At 51.2% G+C, this 21,766-nt stretch overlaps 1 protein-coding gene across 2 annotated transcripts; it reads right to left on the reverse strand.

The window, feature by feature from the left end:
- Window positions 1-1,132: 1,132 nt before the first annotated feature.
- On the reverse strand, window positions 1,133-21,458 carry FAM107A (family with sequence similarity 107 member A). 2 transcript variants are annotated; one of them, XM_032323871.1, is made up of 4 exons: window positions 21,286-21,458; window positions 5,864-6,038; window positions 4,001-4,157; window positions 1,133-3,458 (listed from the first exon to the last, which is right to left on the reverse strand). In XM_032323871.1, the coding sequence occupies exons 1-4, from the start codon at window positions 21,362-21,364 to the stop codon at window positions 3,351-3,353; spliced, it is 519 nt and encodes a 172-aa protein (XP_032179762.1). In that variant the 5' UTR covers window positions 21,365-21,458; the 3' UTR covers window positions 1,133-3,350. The 2 variants fall into 2 exon arrangements, with proteins under 2 accessions (XP_032179762.1, XP_032179772.1); XM_032323881.1 differs by lacking the exon at window positions 21,286-21,458 and adding an exon at window positions 13,563-13,735.
- Window positions 21,459-21,766: the final 308 nt, after the last annotated feature.

Consider the following 21,766-nt stretch of genomic DNA (forward strand, 5'->3'; position numbering starts at 1 on the left):
TGTTTTGGCTGCTCCATGGAGAATAGGCCATAGGGGGCAGGGCAGAAGCGGGGAGACCAGCGAGGAGGAGGCCACGGCAATGATCTCATCGTTTTGTTTCCGACTGTGCCCCCAGCACACAGCGTGCTTCCTGGCACCGAGCAGGCCCTCAGCAAATCCGTACTAAATGCTGTGCGAAGTAAGGGTGCCCAGATACCAGACTGGTGTGTGGGCTGTGTGGAGAAGAGGCGGAGAAACAGATCGCAGGCATTGCTGCTGGCGATCCGAATCCAACTAGTTTCGTTCTTTTTTAAAAAAAAAATTATTTTTAAGATTTATGTATTTATTTGAGAGAGAGCATATGTGTGTGTGTGTGTGTGTGTGTGTGTGTGTGTGTGAGGGGTCTGGGAGGGGTGGAGGGAGAGAGAGAGAATCTTCAAGCAGACCCCCTACCGAGTGTGGGGCCCAGTATGGGGCTCGATCCCATGACCCTGAGATGATAACCTGAGCTGAAATCACAAGTCAGATGATACTTAACCGACTAAGCCACCCAGGTGCCCCTCCACTTGTTTTTTTTTTTCTTTTAACTTTTTTTTTTCTTTAAAGATTTTATTTATTTATTTATTTATTGGGCAGAGAGAGAGAGATCACAAGTAGGTGGAGAGGCAGGCAGAGACAGGGGGGGAAGCAGGCTAGCAGGCTCCCTGCTGAGCAGAGAGCCCAATGTGGGGCTCTATCCCAGGCCCCTGAGATCATGACCTGAGCCGAAGGCAGAGGCTTTAACCCACTGAGCCACCCAGGCACCCTGCTCCTCCACTTGGTTTCTAATGGGAAAGAGGAATCTGGATTTTCAGTACAGTCTGGTGGTTATTCTAGGAATCAGGACTGGCCTTCTGTGTCAGGAATACTCTGGTTGCAAGTAACAGAGACTGACCAACAATGGCTCAAACAAAGAGGGATTTCTTTTTTATTTGGAAGAATTCTGGAGGAGGATGGCTGCTGGCATTGGCTTGGTCAAATGATGACAGGGTCAGCGCTCCGAGATTCTCTTGGCTTTTCCTCATGGTGGCAAAATGCCTGTTGTGGCTCCAGGCATCACATCTTCCATCAAGGCAGGAAGAATGGAGGGCCAGGGAGGTGTTACGCATGTCTGCCTCTTTTAGCAGAAAAGCATAAACTCTCCCAAAAGCCCCTGTACAGTTCCTCTTAAATTTCACTGGCCATACCTGTTCATATGTCCCCCCAAGCTGCAAAGGAATCTGGAACAGTGGGAGTTGGGATTTATAACCTCCACAGTGGGAGGCAGCTAGAGAGAAGGGGCGTAGATGTGGGTGGCTGCCGAGGCCCCACTGGATGATGTGAAGTTTCATCTCCGTGGCTTGCCGCTTCCACAGAGCACCTCTGGGGAGCACTGAGTGGAATCCGAGCCATCCTCTCCGAGGGGCTTGCTCCATCCCAGATGCTCTGTCCTGCTTCTTGTCATATGTCTGAGCAACACACAGACCTCAGGGGGAGATGTCTTTGGTGAAATGGTGGTCTTTATTTGGGGATTGTGCTTTACACTTGCTCTCAAGAGGCAGACATGAAAATACCATGACCACGTTCTCACTAAGACAGAGTCTCGAGCCTTTTAGAGCCTGGCTTGCATACACACACACACACACACACCCCGGCAGGCAGCATGTCTATTTACACTGGTGGGCACCCCACCCAGGAAAAGGGCACCGTCTTGGTCAACCTCAAACCACTCAGTTAGGGGTTGAGACCAGGATGACCCCTTTCCTGCTGAACGTCCCACGTTTGGTCCGAGAATAAAATAGCGTTCCAGCAGCAGCCTTTTCTGGCCGTTTTTGGCGGGGAGAGGCCGTGGAAGGAAATGCTTTTCTAGCACTGCCCTATCCCCTTAAATGAAGGGGTTGCAAGGCCAGAGGGCAGGGATTTTATCCCTCACGGGGCAGGGAAGAAACTGGCCTGGTTTCTTCTCTAAATCATTAACAGTGGGCTAGAAGCAGAAGGTTGACACACGTGGTCTCGCGTGGGGAGGGTTTTGAGGAAGAATGAGAGACGTCACTGGAGCTCAGGTGGTGGAAACCAAGCAGGGAGCCGGTGCAGGAACTGGAAATGGGGACTCAAAGGAGCCTATGAACCACCGTTCGTATTTCCAGAAACCCATGGAAATCACTGTATATTTGTTCTCCATAGACTTCGGGAAAAGGGAAAATATTTTTTTTTTTTTTTTTTTTTGCTAGAATTGCATCAGAACAGTGGGGTAAGAAAATGCAGATTGGCAATGATAGACCTCTCCAGTGACAATGGCAATTATGAAATGAACATAATTTGCTGGGCAAATGTCTTCCCAGGTCTGGCGACCCTGGAATGGGATGGATATTCGAGAGCCCTTGGGGCTGCAGGGGCAGAGCGGGGAACCCCTTCAGGGCAGAGGTGGCTTCAGGGATGAGTTTCCAGTATTTACTGTCCCTGGCTGCTTACAGGGTGGTGGTGAGAGCCCCAGCCCAGGAGCTGTTTGGAAACGCAGACTCTCAGTCCCCAGCCCAGATCTCCTGAACCACAAGCTGTCCTGTAACACGACCCCCAGTGATTTATAGGCACAAGCAAGTGTGAGAAGCACTGTTCTAGACTTTGGGGAGCAGGAAGGCCGCAGCCCTGGTTAGGTGTGGTTACCAGGCCCAGACAGGGAGGCCCCAGAGGGGAGAAAGCAAGCGCCTGGGTGTGGGGGAAGCTGGCAAACTGAGAAGTTTTCCTTGTCAGTACCCTTGCAACCTGGCGGCTTGCCTTTGGAGCTGCCCTGCCCTTCCTCCCCAAGGACAGCTGCACTTGAACCATATTCCCCTCAACTGGCTTTCAGGGCAGGTGTTCTGAGAGGCTCTACTTCAATGCCCCCCACCTGACCGCAGGGGAAACCACAGTCAGGGAAGCTTTCGGAGAGCAGGGAGCTGGGCTGTCCAGAGAAGCAGGGGCCCGTGGGGCCTGGGCAAGATGGAGGGCTGGTCAGGCCAAAGAGGGGCCTCTCAATCCTTCCCAGTTCTGCCAGGAGAATCTCAACAGAGCTTCCGGGAGAGGTGCCTTGGGAAAGTTTTCTCGGCAACAGCTTCCTTTTGGAGCAGAAGCGGTGAGTGCTCAGAAGGAAAAGCCAGGGAGCTTAGCCCCCCCCCCCCCCCCCCCCCCCCCCCCCCCCCCCCCCCCCCGGCTTCTTTAGGGGTGGGAAGGAGGGCCCAGGCTCTCTGGGGCATTTTCACAAGAGCAAGCGTGAACATCATTGCAGATGGCCCCAGGCTGGGGGCCCGGGGCTGGCAGGTGCGGAAGGGCTGCAGGCGGGCTTGGCGGGGGGGCTGGAGCGTCAACAGCCCCCTCTACAGAGCTCTCTCTTCGCTGGTGAGCGTTGCGATTCTCCGCAGGTTCTCCCTGACTTTCATAAACTCGGGGGCATGGTCTTCTTCCTTTTCTGGTGGTTTTTCCAGCTAAAGGAGAGACAAAGCAGAGGTGTAAAGTGGGGGGCGGGGGTCGGGGCTGGCTAGGGGGAGCTCCTCTTCCCCAAACCACAGTGTTTGGACCATGGATCCTCTCTAGGGGAAACAGAACAGGGGATCAGCTTTGCCAGCAGCCTGGTAGCTGGGGTGACAGCATGAGACAAATTTTTCCTTGTGAAGCTGTAGTGGATCGCTTGCCTTGGCTGGGGCCTCAGGTTCCTCATCTCTAGAATGGGAACGCCATCTGGTTCATAGGGCTGTAGCGAGAATGAAATCAGGATCAGCATGCAATAGGTTGGGCCGATGAGGGAACTGAGGTTCAGAGAGGGGAGGCCACCAGCTCAAAGTCACATAGTCGAGTGAGTGGCAGCGTGAGGACTTAGGCTGGTGGTGGAGTGCTGGTTGAAGCCTCATATGGCATCACCTTGTCCCTCTTGCCAGCAGTGGCCAAGTGCAGCCCTCCCTCCCCCCACCCCAGGCCGGGGAGATAGTCCTGGAAGGGGCTGGGGCCAGGGCTGGGTGCTCTCACCCACCTGGTTCAGCCTCTGCTGCCGTCTCAGCAGCTCCTGCTCAAAGGGGCACTGCAGCCGCTTGGCCTCCAGCTCTTCCTTCTTCTTCTTGATGAGCTGGTTCCGCCTGCGGTGCTCCAGGACCCGCTGCAGCTCTGGCTTGCTGTCCACACCCAGGCCCCTGGGGAGGGGGAGCCATCAGGAGTGCCCAGTGTCCCCCCACCCCAGGCTCAAGGCTGCACCCCATAGTGACACCAACCTACACCATCGTGTCCTACACCCCCAACCCCTCGCCGTGGGCAGCTCCAGGAGGGGGTCTCATTCCTGTCCCCTTATAGGGAGCCAGGAAATGAGGCTCCTAGAACTGAAGACACCAGTCCAGTCCAAGTCACAGCTGCGAAGGGGCTGAGCGAGGATTTGTACCCAGGTTGTCTGATGGCAGAGACCAGGTGGTATGTCATTTCTGGTTATGTGCCAGGGTCAGTTTCTAGAGGTGGATTTGCTGGGTCAGGCTCTTTGTAAAGATTTTGGACACATATTTCCATCTGTCCCTTAGAAAAGGCTCTCCAATTTATACTTTGTCGTCATTGTACAAGAGCATCTATTTCTCCCCACCGTCACTGTTCAGTCTTTTTGTATTTGAGCATTTGCTGGGCAAGGAATGATATCTGGTATTCATGTGTGTTTCGCTAATTCTTAGTTACATGGGAACAGCAGCCTTTGAGATGTGCACCCATCATTTGCATTTCTTCTTTTGTGAACTAACTATAACTCTCTTTGTTTATTTTTTCCCATATGGAATTATAAGTGATAGGTATACATTTTTATGTGTGTTTTATATTGCAAGTGTTTCCCTGATTTGTCTTTAGGCTTTTGTTTGTTCTATGGTGGTGTTGTTTTTTGACGTGAAAAGGGATGACTCTAAAACACATTCGGAGAAAATACACATGATATACTAAGCAAAACAAAAAAGAACCCACCGAAGATAGAAAATGACACCTGCTGGAAGGTCTTGAACAGAGCGGAAAATAGGAGAATCCTAGCCCGTGCCAATACCAGAATATGCCAGTAGAGGGAGCTGCAGAGGCGCCGCCGCCTTCCTCTTGGTGCTAGCCAGCTGGGAGGTATTTCCCAGGCCGCCTCCACATTCCCTCGGTTACTGAATCCCAGCCCTGCCACCTCAAGCCTGTCTCTTTCATTGCATCCCTGGCCTTGCTGCTTCCCGTATGCCCCTCCCTCCTACCACCTTCTCGTGACTGTGACATCCCTGCTTTTCCAGGTCAGCACATCTCTGGCCAACCTCAAAGTCAATGCTGCCAACACCCTGAGCTACTTGTGTTTCCTGTCTCTTCGCACATGCTCTTCCATTTGCTGGGAACACACTTGCTTTCCACCAGCTGATGCCCACCTCCTAGTCTGGCTGACTCCAGCCCACCCTTCAGGCGTCAGCTGAGGCATCCTCTCCTGCGGGAGGTCACCTTGGACCACTCCCAGGTGTGTCCTCTGAGCTCCTCGGCCCATTTAGGGCCTCCTCCTAGCCTGTGGTTATGCATACATCCCCATTGTGAGGGCAGGAACTGGGTCCCATTCCTTCTTGTACCTCAGGTCTGGATACCATGCCTGGCACATAGTAGGTACTCAGTAAATGTATGTGGAGGACAGGCATGAGTAGGTAGCTGGGAGGGAGAGCAGGGCTCTTGGGGGACGACTGGGAACTAAGCCTTCACAGTTTCTGTGGGTGACTATGTGTGGTACCCTCAGCTCTCCTCAGCCTCCGGGAGAGCCAGCATGACCATCAGCCCTGCCTTCCACAAGGCGTGCCTCTGCGAGGCCCAGCAGGCCTCAGGACATGCTTGCCAGGAGGAGGCAACTGAGCTCTGTTCCCACCTTCTGTGGTTCATGAGCAGCTCTCGGTGCAGCTCCTGGTGGCTCCGGGAGGCCTTCACGGGGTTCAGCAGCTTCTTGGGCTTGATGAGCTCTGGGTTCCATTCTCTGTATTCGGGCCGGGCCATCAGGCCTCCGATGTCTGCCCGCTCCCTCTGGATCTCTGAGTACATCGAGGCTGTAGAGACAGGTAGGGGTGGGGGTTGGTCAGAGCGGGGTCCACAGTCTCACCCACCCCCGTGGGGCACAGCTGAAGCCTCTCGATGTTAGACGGACTTTGGCCATCTGTCGCTGGGAAGCCCTGGGCTGAGCGTCTGAGCTTCTGAGCTTCTGGTCTCCTCATTTGTGAGACGGAAATAATTGAACCTGCGCCCAGGGTTGTTGTAAGGATTGGAGATCTGTTTGTAAAGCGCGGTGTGGGGATGAAATGATACTGGGGTGGACGCATGCATATGTTTTTGGCCTGACTTTGTAGAAAATAATATCCTACAAAAAGAATTATGTTTGAGTTTTTTGTTTTTCAGTGAGCTCTAATCAGAAAAAAAAAGATACTTAAAAAGAACAAGTTTGCGTTTGTTAAATGTGGATGAACGTAGTGATCAAAAGGAGACTTCACCCCCTATTGTCCCGTTTCCCTCTCCTTCATTCCAAATTCTCTGTGGAAGCATCCAGCTTTTCAGTTTCTCCAGATCAAAGAGGAGAGCAGGAAATCCCGGAATGGCTATGTGTCTAATTACAAAGTGATGGCTGTCATCTTTTTTTTTTTTTTTTAAAGATTTTATTTATTTATTTGACAGAGAGAAATCACAAGTACACTGAGAGGGAGGCAGAGAGAGAGAGAGAGAGAGGGAAGCAGGCTCCCTGCTGAGCAGAGAGCCCGATGCGGGACTCGATCCCAGGACCCTGAGATCATGACCTGAGCCGAAGGCAGCGGCTTAACCCACCCAGGTGCCCAATGGCTGTCATCTTTGATGCAGATGGCTGGCTTCTTGATGGCTTCACTTCCACCACAGAAGCTCGGAATTTGTCAGTTTACTTAAGTAGAAATTCAGGCAGAAGGGCTCCCTCCTACAAGCTGGCTTTATATCCTTGCAGTGCCCCAAAGCAAACGTGTGTGTGTGTGTGTGTGTGTGTGTGTGTGTGTGTGTGTGTCAGAGAGAGAGAGAGAGAGAGAGAGAAAGAAAGAGATGAGAGAGATGACAGAGATGACAGAGACGGACAGAGAAAGGAAGACTTCTGCAGAAAAACTCTCCCGGGGGATGACACAGCCTGGCCATCAGCTTCTTTTAGTAATTCAAGTGAAAACTGAGGCACTGGTTCTCCCTTCATGAATCCTGCCTTTCTGAGGTTGAGCTTCTCCTCTAAGCCGAGCACTGGCGTAAACAGGAGTTCTCCAAGTAAACTAGCTAGGCATGGTGGTGTGTGCAAACACCTGGGTGTAGGTAATAGCTCAGTGGGGCTGGAAAATGCAGGAGAAGGGGGTCGGCATCAAAGAGGAGATTATGTTTTGCAAATGGTGGCCCACTGGCATTTCTATTATTACCCATTGCAGGGTGCTGTTTGGAGAATTAAGTGAGATCACATTTGTAAAGGTGCTGTGTAAACTGGAAAGAGTGTTAATTATTACAAGATATTTTGGAAGTAGCCAGATGAAGTGTCAGAGCTTAAAACATATCTGCTAATTTTTTTCTCGAATTCACGTTCTCAGAACTGTCTCTAAAATGAAAATTCTAATTACTCGCCTTTCTTCACTTTCTTCATAAGGCTGTTTGTTTTCAGGTTCTATCCTTCCCAGCTCTTTGGTTTTTAAAGATTGTGGTAGTATTTGATAGCTGAAAATGGGCAGTTGACAAAACTTAGCTCCCTCATCTTTTAAAAATGTGGGCATTTTCCTTTATTTTTTTTTTTTCTCTCAGTAAACGCTACAGCTAATGTAGGGCTTGAGCTCATGACCTCCAGATGGATAGTAGCATGCTCTACCGACTGAGCCAGACAGGCACCCCTAAAATATGGATATTTTCTTAGTCTGTGGGCTTATGTTGTCTGGGAGCCAATGCATTAGATCCCTGATTCAGACTGGCGTTTGGGGATTTTTTCTCCCTTTTGCTGCCGAGTCTCATGACCATGTCCTACCAAACCTTTGATCGGTTTTCAGCCATCCTCTCTACTCATCCTATCCACACCACACTTAAATAGCTGCCATAGCTCCTTGGCTGTTGATCCTGCCTATTGTCCTTTTCTATCCCAAACCTTCCAGAAATTGTAATTTTCATCAGTCACACCATCTTTGGAATAACTAACTGTATTGTACATTACCAAAGCCACAAGGCAGGAAACAAATTGTGTAAGTTTAGGAAAGGAGAAGGCAGAAATGATTGGCTTAAGATACCACGACATACCGAGAATTCCCAAGTGGATTAACATTAAAACATTTGGGATGAATGAGAGAATTCAATAATGTGGCCAGATACAAAGTAAGTACACAAAAGTTGAGAGTGTCTGCATAACAGGAATGACCATTCAGAACATACACAATAAAATTTTTCATTCATTCTACAATCTGTTTTTAGTTCCTACGGTTTGCCACATTTTGTGGTGGACACTAGACACACAGAGGTGAGCTAAGCAAACAAAGGTTCCTGCTCTCACAGAGCTGACATTCTGTTAGGGAGGCAGACAGTAAACATGGACACACACCAATCAAAACAAATGATTGCAAATTGCCGGGAGCCCACTGAAGGAACCAGCGGTCTGGGATAGAGACTAACAGGAGGACCCATCTTCAGCCAGGTGCACTGGGAGGGTCTCTCTGAGGACGTGACATTTCAGACCTGAGGACTGAGAAGGAGGAGAGAGGCTGTTTGGGGCAGAGGGAAGGAACAGCCTGTGTGAGTCATGTACCTTGAACAAGCTTGGTCTGTTCAGGGAACAAAAAAGCGTAGTGTGTCTGGAGTGGCGTGAGTGAGGGACAGGGAGAGTGGTTGGTGTGAGGGTGGACTGGTGGGTTCAAGTCGGGGAAAGAGTGCGTCTCATTCGATTTTTAAAAAGGCCATTCTCTCTGGTGTGTGTGGAAAAACTGTCAGCAGGTTTTGGGAAATTCTTATAGGACTTTGGTTTCTTTGATTTCCACTGGGCACTTGTCTCTCCAGCCTGTTAAATTCCAGAGGAAGAACATCTGATTGGCCAGGCGGAGACTCTTCACCCCATAGGTCACCAGCCAGCCAATGGGTTGCCTGCCGGGGGCCGGGCCCCACCGCAGCGACAGGACCCTTTCCCCAGTGTCCTGCCTGGAAGAGGGACCCCGTATGTTTTCAGCCAGTCCTGCACCTAGGCCCGACCAGTGATCAGCTCTGGCTCCAGGCCTCTTTATTTTGTTTTAAAAATGAAATCAGAGGGGCTCAGTGGGTTAAAGCCTCTGCCTTTGGCTCAGGTCATGATCTTAGGGTCCTGCGAAGGAGCCCCGCATTGGCTTTTCTGCTCAACAGGGAGCCTGCTTCCCACCCTCGCCCCCCACCTGCCTCTCTGCCTGCTTGTGATCTCTGTCTGTCAAATAAATAAATAAAATCTTAAAAAAAAAAAGAAATCAGCATGTAGCTGGGGTGGGGGAGGGGGAGGTGGTCCTCTTGAGGCCAGGGTGGTGTGGTGGTTCAGGCAGGGATCCTGAACGATGTGGCTGGTTCTTCAGACCAAAACTGCAGGCTGGGAAAACTGCTGCCTTTGCCAGCTCTAGAAATGACACGTGTGAGATCTGTGGACACGCGTGTGGGGGTCCTCCAGGGCTCAGCCACTAAGCCAGCTTCCCTGCCTTTTAGTTTAATTAAAAGAGGCCCCCCGTGTAGAAGAGCCTCATGTAGGTGCTGGAAGGACAGGGGCCAGCCCAGATGCTAAACCCGGGCTTCCATGGGTAGTGTGGGGGGCCTGGGGGCAGGTGGTCCTCCTGGGCAGAGGAGGGAAGGGGGGAATCTGATCCCGGGGCTGCCCTGGCTAAGTCCCTCAGGCAGCTGGGGGGTCCTGAGAGATCAGAGACCTTCAGGAAAGTGGCCATGATGGGGGCACAGTGTGAGGTTGCCTCTGAAGAGACAAAAATGAATGCCGGAAGGAGGAGCGAGCAGAGAAGAGGAACAGGCCAATGGAGGAGGAGTTAAAGGCAGAATGAAGCTTAGGTGTATAGACACAGAAGCCTCCTTGATCTGGATTTGAATGTTGGCTGTGCCCCTTCTTAGCCTTGGGCAAGTTTACCTCTGCTCCGCAGCAAGAGTCCACAAACTAAACCTTTGGACCAAATTCAACTGCTTTGGAACACAGCCATGCCCACTCATTACTTACTGTCTACATGGCTGCTTTCCGCTAGAACAGCAGAGTCGCAAAGGTCCAACAGCTGCTCTTGTTCAGCATCCTTCTTCACAAGGGTTCTTGCAAAATAAACAAGGGGATGCTTGCTTAGTGCTTGGCAAACGCCTAGCACAGAGTTGAAGACTCAGTGGTGCTAAATATCTGGGCAGCCAAATACAGCAAGGCAGGTTGTGCACTGTACAACCCTAGGGCCTCACTCCTGTAAATTAAACGATGAGTGGAGCTCCTGGAATTGCACGGTGTGGTCACCCAATTAGCTGTTTTTAACAATTACTAATAAATCCCAGCCCTAGTCTTGGATGGAGCTTTCGTTTCTTTTTCTTTCTTTCTTTCTTTCTTTCTTTCTTTCTTTCTTTCTTCCTTCCTTCCTTCCTTCCTTCCTTTCTTCCTCTTTCTTTCTTTCTTTCTTTCTTTCTTTCTTTCTTTCTTTCTTTCTTTCTAGATTTTATTTATTTATTTGACAGATGGAGATCACAAGTAGGCAGAGAAGTAGGCAGAGAGAGAGAGGAGGAAGCAGGATCCATGCTGAGCAGAGAGCCCGATGTGGGCTCGATCCCAGGACCCTGGGATCATGACCTGAGCCAAAGGCAGAGGCTGGATGGAGCTTTCTTTAAAAACTCCTGTGTCTTTAAAAACCGCACTGATTTAATCAGTGCCCCTTAACCCTGGCTACATATTGGCATCAGCAGAGGAAGTTTTAAAAATACCAATGCCTGAGTGGCACCCCAGGGATTCTGATGTCATTGGCCTGGGAGGGCAGCCTGGCTTTTGGGATTTTAAAAAGCTCCCTGAAAGATTCCAATAGTCAGGCAGCTTTGTAAATCATGGAGTTATTAAAAAAAAAAAAAATCAATCTTCTTTGCTTTAGCCTGAGTGATTTCAGCTGACTGATTGACCTGGTTATGGTGGGCAGTGTAGTTGAGGTCATAGTTCTTAGCTACTGGGTGAACTTGGATGGGTCTTAACCTTGAGGACCCTCCTCCTTTATTCCTCTTTGGGGGCAGGGTGGGGTTGGTAGTAAAATGTCAGGAGAGAGATTGGGAGCTTGTTCCTTGGTTCTTCCCTGTTTCTGCTGATAACCCAAGAGGTCCCACAGATTCTTCTGAGGGGCTTTGCAGACACCAGCCCCACACCAGGCAAGGCTCAGCTGGGGTCACTAACTGCTCCCAGGAGGAGCCCGCCAGCTGCTGGGGCATGCGTGGCTGATGTTAGGGCGGTGGCGGGGACCCAGGTCCCAGTGGATCCTGAGATGCCTAAGGGCTTAATGTCCCCTTCATCTGCCTCTTTGCCATGGTGGCTCTGGTTCTGTCTTTGGTGTGGTGGCATCAGTTAGAACACATGACACAAGAGCCAGTCAAGTCGCAAGGTTAAGGCAAAAATTTTGGAGGAGACAAACTGGGTTTCAATCATGGTGGGTTACTCCTTACTAGCTGTGTGAACTTGGGCGAATAGCTTCACCTCTCTGAGCCTCTGTTCAATGGAAATAATGGCCATACCTACTCATGGGGCTGTTTAGAGGGTGACATGATCAAATGTACATGATGTTGCTAGTCCAGTGCCTGGCACAGGGATGCGCTCAGAAGGCAAACTTTCCTCCTTTCCTGAGGGGACCTGTGGTAGCATTCAGCATTCAGCATTTGGCAGAGGCTCACTCACCTACATCTGGATCTCACGATTGTCCTGGAGGCTGTTGGCAGTACTGTTTTATTGTGCCTGTTTTGTAGATGAGGCTTGGCAGCTGGAGAACTTCTAGCCCAAGGGAAATACAGACTCACTGGGGAGCCCCTGCCCAGCCCTCCCCATCTTGGGGGCTTGAGCCAGAATCCACAGCTTGTCTGTCCAGGGGCTGACCTTTGTTTAGGAGGGGACCAATTGGTGGCCCTCCCTCCCTGGGGTGTTGGTCAGAGTCTTCCCTGCTCTCCCTCCCTGCACCCCAGATCCTCAGTACCATTCAAGATGCAGGTGCAGGACGCACTTGGGACCTTCTTAACTCAACGTTTCAAGAAGCAGAAGGGTAGAGGAGGAGAGAGGCTTTGTAATAACCACTGGCAAAAGAGAGTGAGGCATTCGATGAAAATGACAAGCATGGCCGCTGGATAGCCCAGCCTCTTCTTGCCATTTTTTCCTCCCAATAGGGAGTGTGCCCCCGCCTTTTAAGACTTTATTTATTTGAGAGACAGGGAGAGAGAGAGAGAGAGCATAAGCTGGAGGAGGGGCAGAGGAAGAGGGAGAAGCAGGCTCCCTGCTGAGCAGACAGCCTGATGCGGGGCTCCATCCCAGGACCCTGGAATCATGACCCGAGCTCAAGGCAGCCGCCTAACTGACTGAGCCAGCCAGGTGCCCCGAAAGTGCCCTTTGGTGTTGCACTGACTGGAGACTGTTTTTGGTGGCCCCTGCCTGGAATCAGAGCTCCTTGTCCATTTGGATGCAGCACCCCCACCCCACGGGAAAATGGTTCATGACCTCCCAGTTTGTGAGGAGATGGTCTGGGTGGCATTCAGGAGTTTGACTCAATGTCATAGCGGAGTCCAGAGCTGGACATGGAAGGCCCTTAACAAGGCTGGCACGGAGTGTGGCGCAAGGAACAAGTGTCAGCAGGTATAAGGAATATCAGCAGATCCTCCTGCTGGCCCACCAGCGCCAGGATGCCAGCCCTTCCACTCGGGATAACGCCTCCCAGGGAACAATCCTGGCAGGCACTTACCACCAACGGAGCTAAGAGCCCCTCGGGATCCAAGCCCCTGGACACGGAGCTCTTGGGGCTGCTCACAGCCAAGGGAAACCAGCTGGGTTTGTCAGCTGTTCCCAAATGTGACCCAGCGAACCCCTGATTTCTAGCTCAGTCCCAGGCCTGCCTCTGCTGACAGGTGCTAGAGCCACACTGACCAGGCAGTTACCACGTTACCATGCATGTGTGCTGCCTGGTGTGCACAAAGCCACTTGCAGTCAGAGCTTGGAAAGTTCTCACCACAGACTGAGGAGGTGGCCACTGTTGCGGCCCCTTTCCACAGAGGAAAAAAGTGAGGCTCTGAGGGATCATTTAACTTCCCCAGATCACACAGCCAGTAAAGGAAGGAGCTCGAATCAAAGCTGGGAGCTCTGTCTGATGCCAGGACCTGGGTTCTCTGACTTGTACCTTGTGGTAGCCTGGCCTGTTGTCTGTCTACTAATGAGGATTAAGCCCACTATTCTGTATGATAATGGTTTTGGGTGGGGGACAGAGCCCAGGGAACCTAGCTCCAAGAGCTCTGCTCCCCTGACAGCCTGCGCCGGGGCTCCTGGGCCCTCACACCTCCTCCCACGGCCACTCCCTCCCCAGCAAAGGGAAACAGAATAGAAATGGTCTTACTTCTCAGCTGCGTCTCTGGGAAGGGAACTTGGGAGCCGGAGCCGTGGCTGGGTCCCTCACTCCGCTGGGAAGTCCCACACTAGCAAGGAGGGCCGCCTCTGAAGGGCGGTTCTTAAACCCCTGGGGACGGCAGGCGGCTGCGTGTGCCAACGAGTGAGGCCGCTCCGCATTCCTGTTTATTCTGGTATCAATAAAAAGGAACTGTTACTATAGTAACGGGTATTTCACTTGGTGCACGACCACTTCCACAATGTGGAACGCCGCGTCCAAGCCACACGCCTGAGAGGCGCAAGTAAATACCTATTTGGTCAGATTGTGGAGGACTGAGAACCATGCCAAGCTTTGTCTGAGCTGGGCGGCTCGCACGGAGGCATTTCCCTTGTTTCCAATGGGAGGGTCAGCGAGAGTGCATTCCAGAGCCTCCCCAGGGGAGGGAGAGCCGAGCATCCGGCCCAGGCCCGGCGGTGCCCAGGGCTTTGGGAGGAAACCCGGCTCTGAGATGGGAAGGGAGGATGAACCCACATGGGTTCAGTCCTTGGTCATCCATCTGACTTACTCTGCACTCTGAACTTCATCCGAACTTCGGAGAGGAGCAAGGGAACGTCGCCCAGCTCAGAGTGTGCGGAAGGTGGAAGCTGATGGGCTCTGGGTGGGAGCAGGCCCTAGAGCCCGCCCAGCGGGCCTCAGGGCCGGCACCTCTGGTGAAGGGTCTCGGTTGGCTGGAAGGCCATGAGGCCCAGGATGTATATCAAACATGAACGGGGCATTAAAAAGACAATGTGTGCCCCCTTTGGCCTCTATCATTAATTTAGCCGACATTTCTTGAGTACCTACTGTGTTCCTGGCCCTGTCGCCAGGGCTGGAGCTACAGTGTGAATGACAGCTTTGGGCTCTGGGAACCTGTATTCACGGGTGGGTGGTGGGGGAGTCAGACAGGAAGGGAGACAAACCAGAAACTTGTACCCGTTGATGAATGTTGGGCTGAAAGTAAGACTGGGTGAGGTTGGGGGGGGGGGGGAGAGGGGTGCTGAGCTCAGGAAGGGTGGACACAGAGACGCTGACCTTTAATAAGGGAGGCCTGGGTGGTGAGAATGAGCCAGCAATGTGCTGTCTGTTCCCACACGAGGGCATTCCAGATAGTGGGCAGAGCCAGCGGAAAGGCCCCAGGATGGGAGTGAGTTTGATATGGTGGAAGAAGGCCAGCGGGGCTGGAGTGTTGGCATGAGGGGGAGGTTGGGGCACGGGGCTGAACACAGACTCAGGGGGCAGGTCGCACATGGCCTGGGAGCCTTGACCAAACCGGCCATTCTGGGGACACTTAAAAAAACTTAGAGGGTCACAAATTCTTAGATATAGAACAATTTTCTAGAAACAGCACATGTTCCTTTTTGTCTCTTCTTCCTAAATTCTGCTTCTCTTGAAGTACTTTGAATGGTATCCTCCCCAGGCTTCCTGTCCTGCTGTGGCTTAATTTTACTAAATTCTGGTGATGAAAGTCTGCCTTTAAATTCTTGTCAAGCCACTCTTTGTTGCCACATGTTGTCTTGCTGTGTACATGGCTCTTCTGGGCATTTCCCAGGGCCCACAGTGGCTGATCTGAACCAACCTGGGTGCCTTCTGACAGTGGGGGAATAGGAGGGATCCTGGGGAACCGACAGCTTCTGCTCACCACCTGCAGAAGACAGAACCTCTGAATCCAGCTTCCTCCAGGGGAGCAGACTCTGAGAGTTCCCATACTAGCAATGACCTTCAGCCCCATCTTGCATTCTCTTTATTGGAAAACTCTGATGGCAGCCCCAGAGCAATGGAGAGCCAAGGAGAACTGGGCAGGCATCCCCCAACGTTGGGTGCCATATTCCCCAGGCAGCTGGGACTCACTATGCCTCTTCCCTTAAAGTTCTTCCCACTGTCCAACCTGTGTACAGACCCATCAGGCTCACCCACCAGACTGCCAGGCTGAGGGCTGGGGCCTTACCTTATCCTTCTTAGTATTCCTGTCCCGCTACCAAGGAGTTCAGTAACTATCATTGACTTGTAGACACCAAAGACATTGACACTCTTATTATTATTATTTTTTTTTCCAAGATACAAAACATAGTATGTGCAGAACATAGAGGACCAATCTGGAGGCATATAAACTGAATTGCTAAAGTGGTCAGTTCTAGATCAATGTATCTCAGAGGTCATGACTAGCCATCATTTGTGAGATGGGCTAAAATGGGCCGTGCTCCTGGATTGCTGTATTAGAACTTATGAGGGACAAGACCACAGATCTGGATTTTTAACAACTCCCCCCCCCCCCCCCAGCGGCATTTCCTTATCTCTGGGAGTTTGAGAACCACTATTCTACAGCAAAAAATTACAGGCCTTTCTTAGTCACAAAATTTCTGTAATGTTTGTGGTTTAAACACAGAACAAGACCAAGCGTACATGGCTTTTGCTCTCAGGAAACAATAAAGATTAAAAATATGAGAAAGAGGGATGCCTGGGTGGTTAAAGCCTCTGCCTTCAGCTCAGGTCATGATCTCAGGGTCCTGGGATCGAGCCCCGCATCAGACTTTCTGCTCAGCAGGGAGCCTGCCTCTCCTTGCTCTGTGCCTGCCTCTCTGCCTACTTGTGATTTCTGTCTGTCAAATAAATAAATAAAATCTTTGTAAAAAATATGAGAAAGAGCAACCTTTTCCAACCAGCGATAGTTACGATTCATATCTGGTTCAGTCATGTCCATTTTGCATATTGGAAAATAGAGGCCTTCCGGCCAAATGAGGCTTTTAGGAGTTTACTCCAGGTTACTGCTGAATTCAGCCCCAGTTGCTGCCTCCTGCCTTGGTCAGTGGAGCTTTCCCTGGAGGCCACCCCATTGTCCCTAAAGGAAGAGCTCTGGGATATCAGGGGCCTGGAGACCAGAATTCTTGCTCAGCCCCATAAGAACTGAAGGGGAATCCCAGAGGCTGAGTACACCCCTCCTACACTCCCTTCTTGTACCTTGGAAGTTTGTTTCCCTGGGAACTTAGAGGAGCTGAAAGGAAGGGGGTTCCTGAAGACCAGGAGAGACAGGCGGGAGTGGGAGCTGGGGAATATTCCTCCTTCCACTGTGGGCTGCGGCCACAGCTTGCATTAAAACAAAACAAAACAGGGGCGCCTGGGTGGTTCAGTGGGTTAAGCCGCTGCCTTCGGCTCAGGTCATGATCTCGGGGTCCTGGGATCGAGTCCCACGTCGGGCTCTCTGCTCAGCAGGGAGCCTGCTTCCCTCTCTCTCTCTCTGCCTGCCTCTCCATCTACTTGTGATTTCTCTCTGTCAAATAAATAAATAAAATCTTAAACAAAACAAAACAAAACAACCTCCAAAAACATCTTTCCTTTCACTTTTGCTCCCCTTTTTTCCAAGCTCACAGGTGCCTGGAGCAGCTTCTCTGGGTGCACAAACATCAGACAAGAGGTTCCCATGGCAACTCAAAACTTCCTCTTCAGCACTGTGTTCAGTCTCCATCTCCAGGGTCCCTTTCCAAGGCCTCAATGAGGTTTCCGAGCAGCCACCCACAAAACAGCCGTAGGATCCAACCTCGTCCCCACCCCAACAAGCTCAGTTGAAAGGACATGGAAGGGGATAGAAACTGTATTGGCAGAAAAACTTGTCATGGGATCCGTGGAGAGATTACAAAAGCAATGACAGTGGCCTTTACAACAGATTTGAACCAGGAAGAATTTACCCGGTGGAGGGATTTCAAGTGTGCAAATGGGAAACTATCAGGGAGTGTGGAAGAATTAAGTTTTTTTTCTCGATAGCTGGCTCTCCACTCAGCTCCAGTGAGGCCTGGTGAATCTGGTCTCTTGGCTGCTAAGGGACCCTGGGGTGCCCCATAGCCCCAGCACATTTTAACTCGTAGCTAGGCAAAGGATGGACAGAAGAGCTAGGGATGGGGAGAGGAGTGTGTGTGTGTAGGAGAGAGAGGAGCCTGGGCAGACCATAGCTTGTCAAGGCAAGCAAACTTCCATGACTGCTGGCATGACTATTTGCCAAATGTAACAAATAAAAATGCAGCATGCTCGATTTAAATCTGAATTTCAGATAAGCAATGAATACGTTTTTAGTACCAGCATAGCCGTACAATAGTTGGGTTATACTTAAAGTATTATTTGTTGTGTATCTGAGGTTCAAATTTAACTGGGTATCCTGTATTCCCCCCCCCCAAAGATTCTATGTATTTATTTGACAGAGATCACAAGTAGACAGAGAGGCAGGCAGAGAGAGAAGGGGAAGCAGGCTCCCCTCTGAGCTGAGAGCCGGATGCAGGGCTCAATCCCAGTATCCTTTTTTTTTTTTTTTCCCCCACAAAGGTCCCAAGAAAAATATATTTTGTTGCAACTGCTCAACTCTAATATTGTACCACAAAAGCGGCCAGAGATACTATGTAAATGAATGAGCATGGTTATATTCCAAGAAAACCTAGCTTACAAATATAGGTTGCAGGCCAACCAGGGTTTGCTGACTCTTGCCCTACTGAGGCACCCAGGCGCCCCTGGGTGTCCTGTATTTTATAGGTAACCCTGTGTGGCAAGCAGGGATGGAGCTGCCTTTTTAGCTATTGCTGATGCTCAAGGGCACCTGGAGTGTGGCCTCTGTCCATGCTGTGGAGAGATGCTTGCCTCCCTGCTGGGAACCTGACCTGAGCTCCAGGTAGAATGTAAGTCCCCTCTGGGGGACATTTACTATAGTGCTGGATAGCTTCCCAGGAATGGCCAAGCATGAGTTATTCCCAAAGGTGACCCTTCCAGCTCTGTGGTTAAGAGCATGGACTGTGGTTTGTGTCGCTCCACTGCTGGACACCTACGTGACCTTCAACTCATTTCCTCATCTCTGATATGGGGCAGACATTCTTTTGAGGAATAAAGGAGATACCACATGGGATGTCTTCACATTGCCTATCACAGGGTCTGGGCTCCAAAGTGGATGCTGTTATTTTGATAACCCACTTAAAAGCAGTAAAAATTTCATCCATGTGAAAAGAGCGGGGTTAAAGACTAGTGTTGATACAACCTCAGCAACCTAAAACACAACCACACATGCAAACTATGCATTGCAAAGACTTTAAGGAGACATCCCCAAATGTTACCAGCAGTGCTTAGGGTTATAGGATTGTGGGTAAGCCTTCTCCTTCTTTATTCTCAATTTCCCAAAATATTCATGGTGAACATGTAATACTTTAGTATTACATATTTAAAAATAATCTGTGGTTGGGGAACCTGGGTGGCTCAGGTCATGATTGCAGGGTCCTGGGATCGAGCCCCACATTGGGCTCTCTGCTCAGCGGGGAGTCTGCTTCCCCCCCTCTCTCTGCCTGCCTTTCTGCCTACTTGTGATCTCTCTCTGTGTCAAATAAAAAAAAAATCTGTGGTGAAAAATTTTCTAGACGTGTTCTATTACTTGGTGCATGGCTCAAGACCACTGTAAATGAAGATGGATGGCTACCATCTTGGATTGGACTCCACACCCTGTCCTTGGGGGCTTCTAAAGGAGGGGCGCTCTTGCCTCTTCACGAAATGGCCCAGGTGGATCCTCACCCTGACTCTTCTTGCTTTTCTATATGTGAGACAACCAGAGTAGCGCTTCTGCCCTGGCCATGGGTTTGAATCTCATCTCTGCCCAGATGGGCTGTGTGACTTCAGACAAGTCATGTGATATTCTGAGCCTAAATTTCCTAGTGTTTAAAATATGGGTCAGTACTTCTTGCTTCCCTGAGAGGAGGGACATATCTGTTATATTTATGAATATATCCATGTACCTTGCATGGGGGTGGTCAGTACATACTGGCGGTAGGAATAACTGAATTATGTCGATGAGATGACATACACAGCATTTGGCAAAGCCAGTGGCAATAACAAGCGATCAGCATTATTAGCCATTATTACTAGTCTCAGGAGATGTGCAGACATTGGCATGAATGGGCCCAAGGTTGCACTAACTGTTAGTGGGATAGAAGCTTCTCTTAGCGGGACCATGGGCAAGCTGCTAAGCTCTTTAAAGCTCAGGCTCCCCATCTGTTAAATGGGGATGAAAACTAGCAGTGACCTTGTAGGGTTCTTAAGACTGAATGAGCCAGCAGTGCCTAGCACAAAGTAAATGCTTCCTGAGCGAGGCCCCTGGTCAAGGGCTTTGCCCCCTCCCTGGCTTGTAGCTGCCTGTGGTACAGATACCAGAAGAGCATGGGGTCCCTGGACGGACTCTGATGTCTGCTCTTCTGAGTAGGTTGCCTGTGAAAAATGTTGCCTTTTGCATAAGGCTCATTGCTGTAGCTCCAGGTCAGAGGGAACACAGCGTCTTCAGATTAGATAGTCCCTCCTCGTCTTTGTGAAAGGGTAGGAACTGGGTGGGAACCCTTAGGAGGAGTGCTTTGCAGGGGGAAAATCTGCCAGAGCGGGGATTTGAAATTGGATTCCCTTTCAGCCTGCCCCAGCTCAGCCAGATTTAAAACCCTCCCCCAGGAAGGCGCCGGCAGTCCCGAAGTCTTGGCCAGTTCTTGCTTTTGGAGTTAAGAGAACCGTTGTTTCAGTGTTCCCAAGCGGTAGCTCCGCGTGGGGGATCTCCGTAGGGCGGAGCCCATTTGAGAGGCAATCAGTCCCAGAACTGAGGTCGGGCAGGAGGGAAAGGGGGAGGGAGGAGGAGCAGGGGGTGGGGGCAGGCACCGCCAGCACAGACAAGTGGCTAATGGCTACCCTGGTGCCTTTGGCTCCAGGGGTCGGCTGGCAGGACCACTGGGTGTGTGTGTGTGTATTGGGGGGGCTCCTTGCCCACAGCAGATCATAGCTGCCGGTGAGCCCAAGTCCGCTGACACTTTCTAATCACGTACCTGCACCGGGCAGGGACCACGCTGGATAAGGATTTTCACCTTCCCTAAACCTCTCTTTCAAAGCCCTAAGTCCGGAGGCAACCGCCCCAGTCCCTTACTGTGGGCATTCCGTTTCTTCTTTCTCCATCTCTGGTTTTCCTAATTATTTTTACAGCGACTATATGCCATGTTTGTTTTATTTTCCTAAGTAAAAAAATCCCTTATTGTTCTGAATAGAAAAGTAATACGTGCTTACTGCAAATAAGTTTTAAAAAAGACAAATGGAAGGGAAAAAAAAAAAAAGAAACACCTTGTCATCCAACTCTCGTTCTTGAAAATAACCACCATGTGTTTCCCTCTAAATCTTTTTCTCTTTACATGCATATACACAGAAAAATGGTTTCTCCCCTTCCTGTAACTTGCTCTCTTCCCTTTCTGCCGCTAATGTAATACCTCGCTGGACATCACCAGTGGCTATGCATCTGTGCCCCCTTCGTGCCCCACTGCGGGCAACCCCGGTCTTACCCATTTTCCACTCTCCCACGCCTACAAACGCCTACGCGCGCAAGGGACGTGCCAGGAGATGGAACCCTGCCGCGCTTTCACAGTTCAGAAACCGAGTGAGTGTATGTGTTGGGGAGGGGCGGGGGGGGGTGCGCTCGTACCCTGGAATAAAGCAATATATCTAATGGTAGGTCCCTTACCCCAATGGTAGGAAGACTGTAGGAGCGAAAGAAGGAATGACGCATGAACTCCGAAAAGTAATTTAAAAGAATGAAAAAGGAGGAAAGCAGAGCGATGAAGGAAGACCGTGGTGCCCGGAGGCGACGGGCTGCCCGCCCTGCCTTCTCGCGCTCTCCACGACGCAGGGGCCGGGAGGCCTTGCCTTCACTTACCGGACCTGAGCAGCACGGCCCGGTAGAGACCCGTGGCCTCGGTGGGGTCCCGTACTCGCTCACCCAGCCTCTGCGCCATGCGCCCCTGCGCCAGACTGTGGAGCCGGCACTGCGGACAGGGAGCGCACCAGAGTGTAGTACTTCGGAGCCCGAGTGCCTCCGCAGCGGTGACGTGCCAACCGGGGCCCAAACCCTGCTGCGGATCGAGTTACCACCGGAGGCCAGAGCGCCCGGCGAGGAGGCGCCGGCGGGGGGAGGGATAGAGGGCAGGGGCAAAGGCAGGTATCCTACCCGCGGGATAGAGGGCATGGGTCAGGGTTCGGTGAGAGGACTCCTGGTCCCGGGGTTCCAGGGCCGAGGGAGAACCCGATGTCCTGATTTCTAGCCTTGGTCTCCTACCTGCTGTTCTCCATTTCTCCATTTCCCTGGCCGCTGGCCTCATTGAATGCTACAACAAGCAGGTGTGGGATTCTGAAGTGGC

Source organism: Mustela erminea, chromosome 1, assembly GCF_009829155.1.
Source record: "Mustela erminea isolate mMusErm1 chromosome 1, mMusErm1.Pri, whole genome shotgun sequence".
Classification (NCBI taxonomy): Eukaryota; Metazoa; Chordata; class Mammalia; order Carnivora; family Mustelidae; genus Mustela; species Mustela erminea.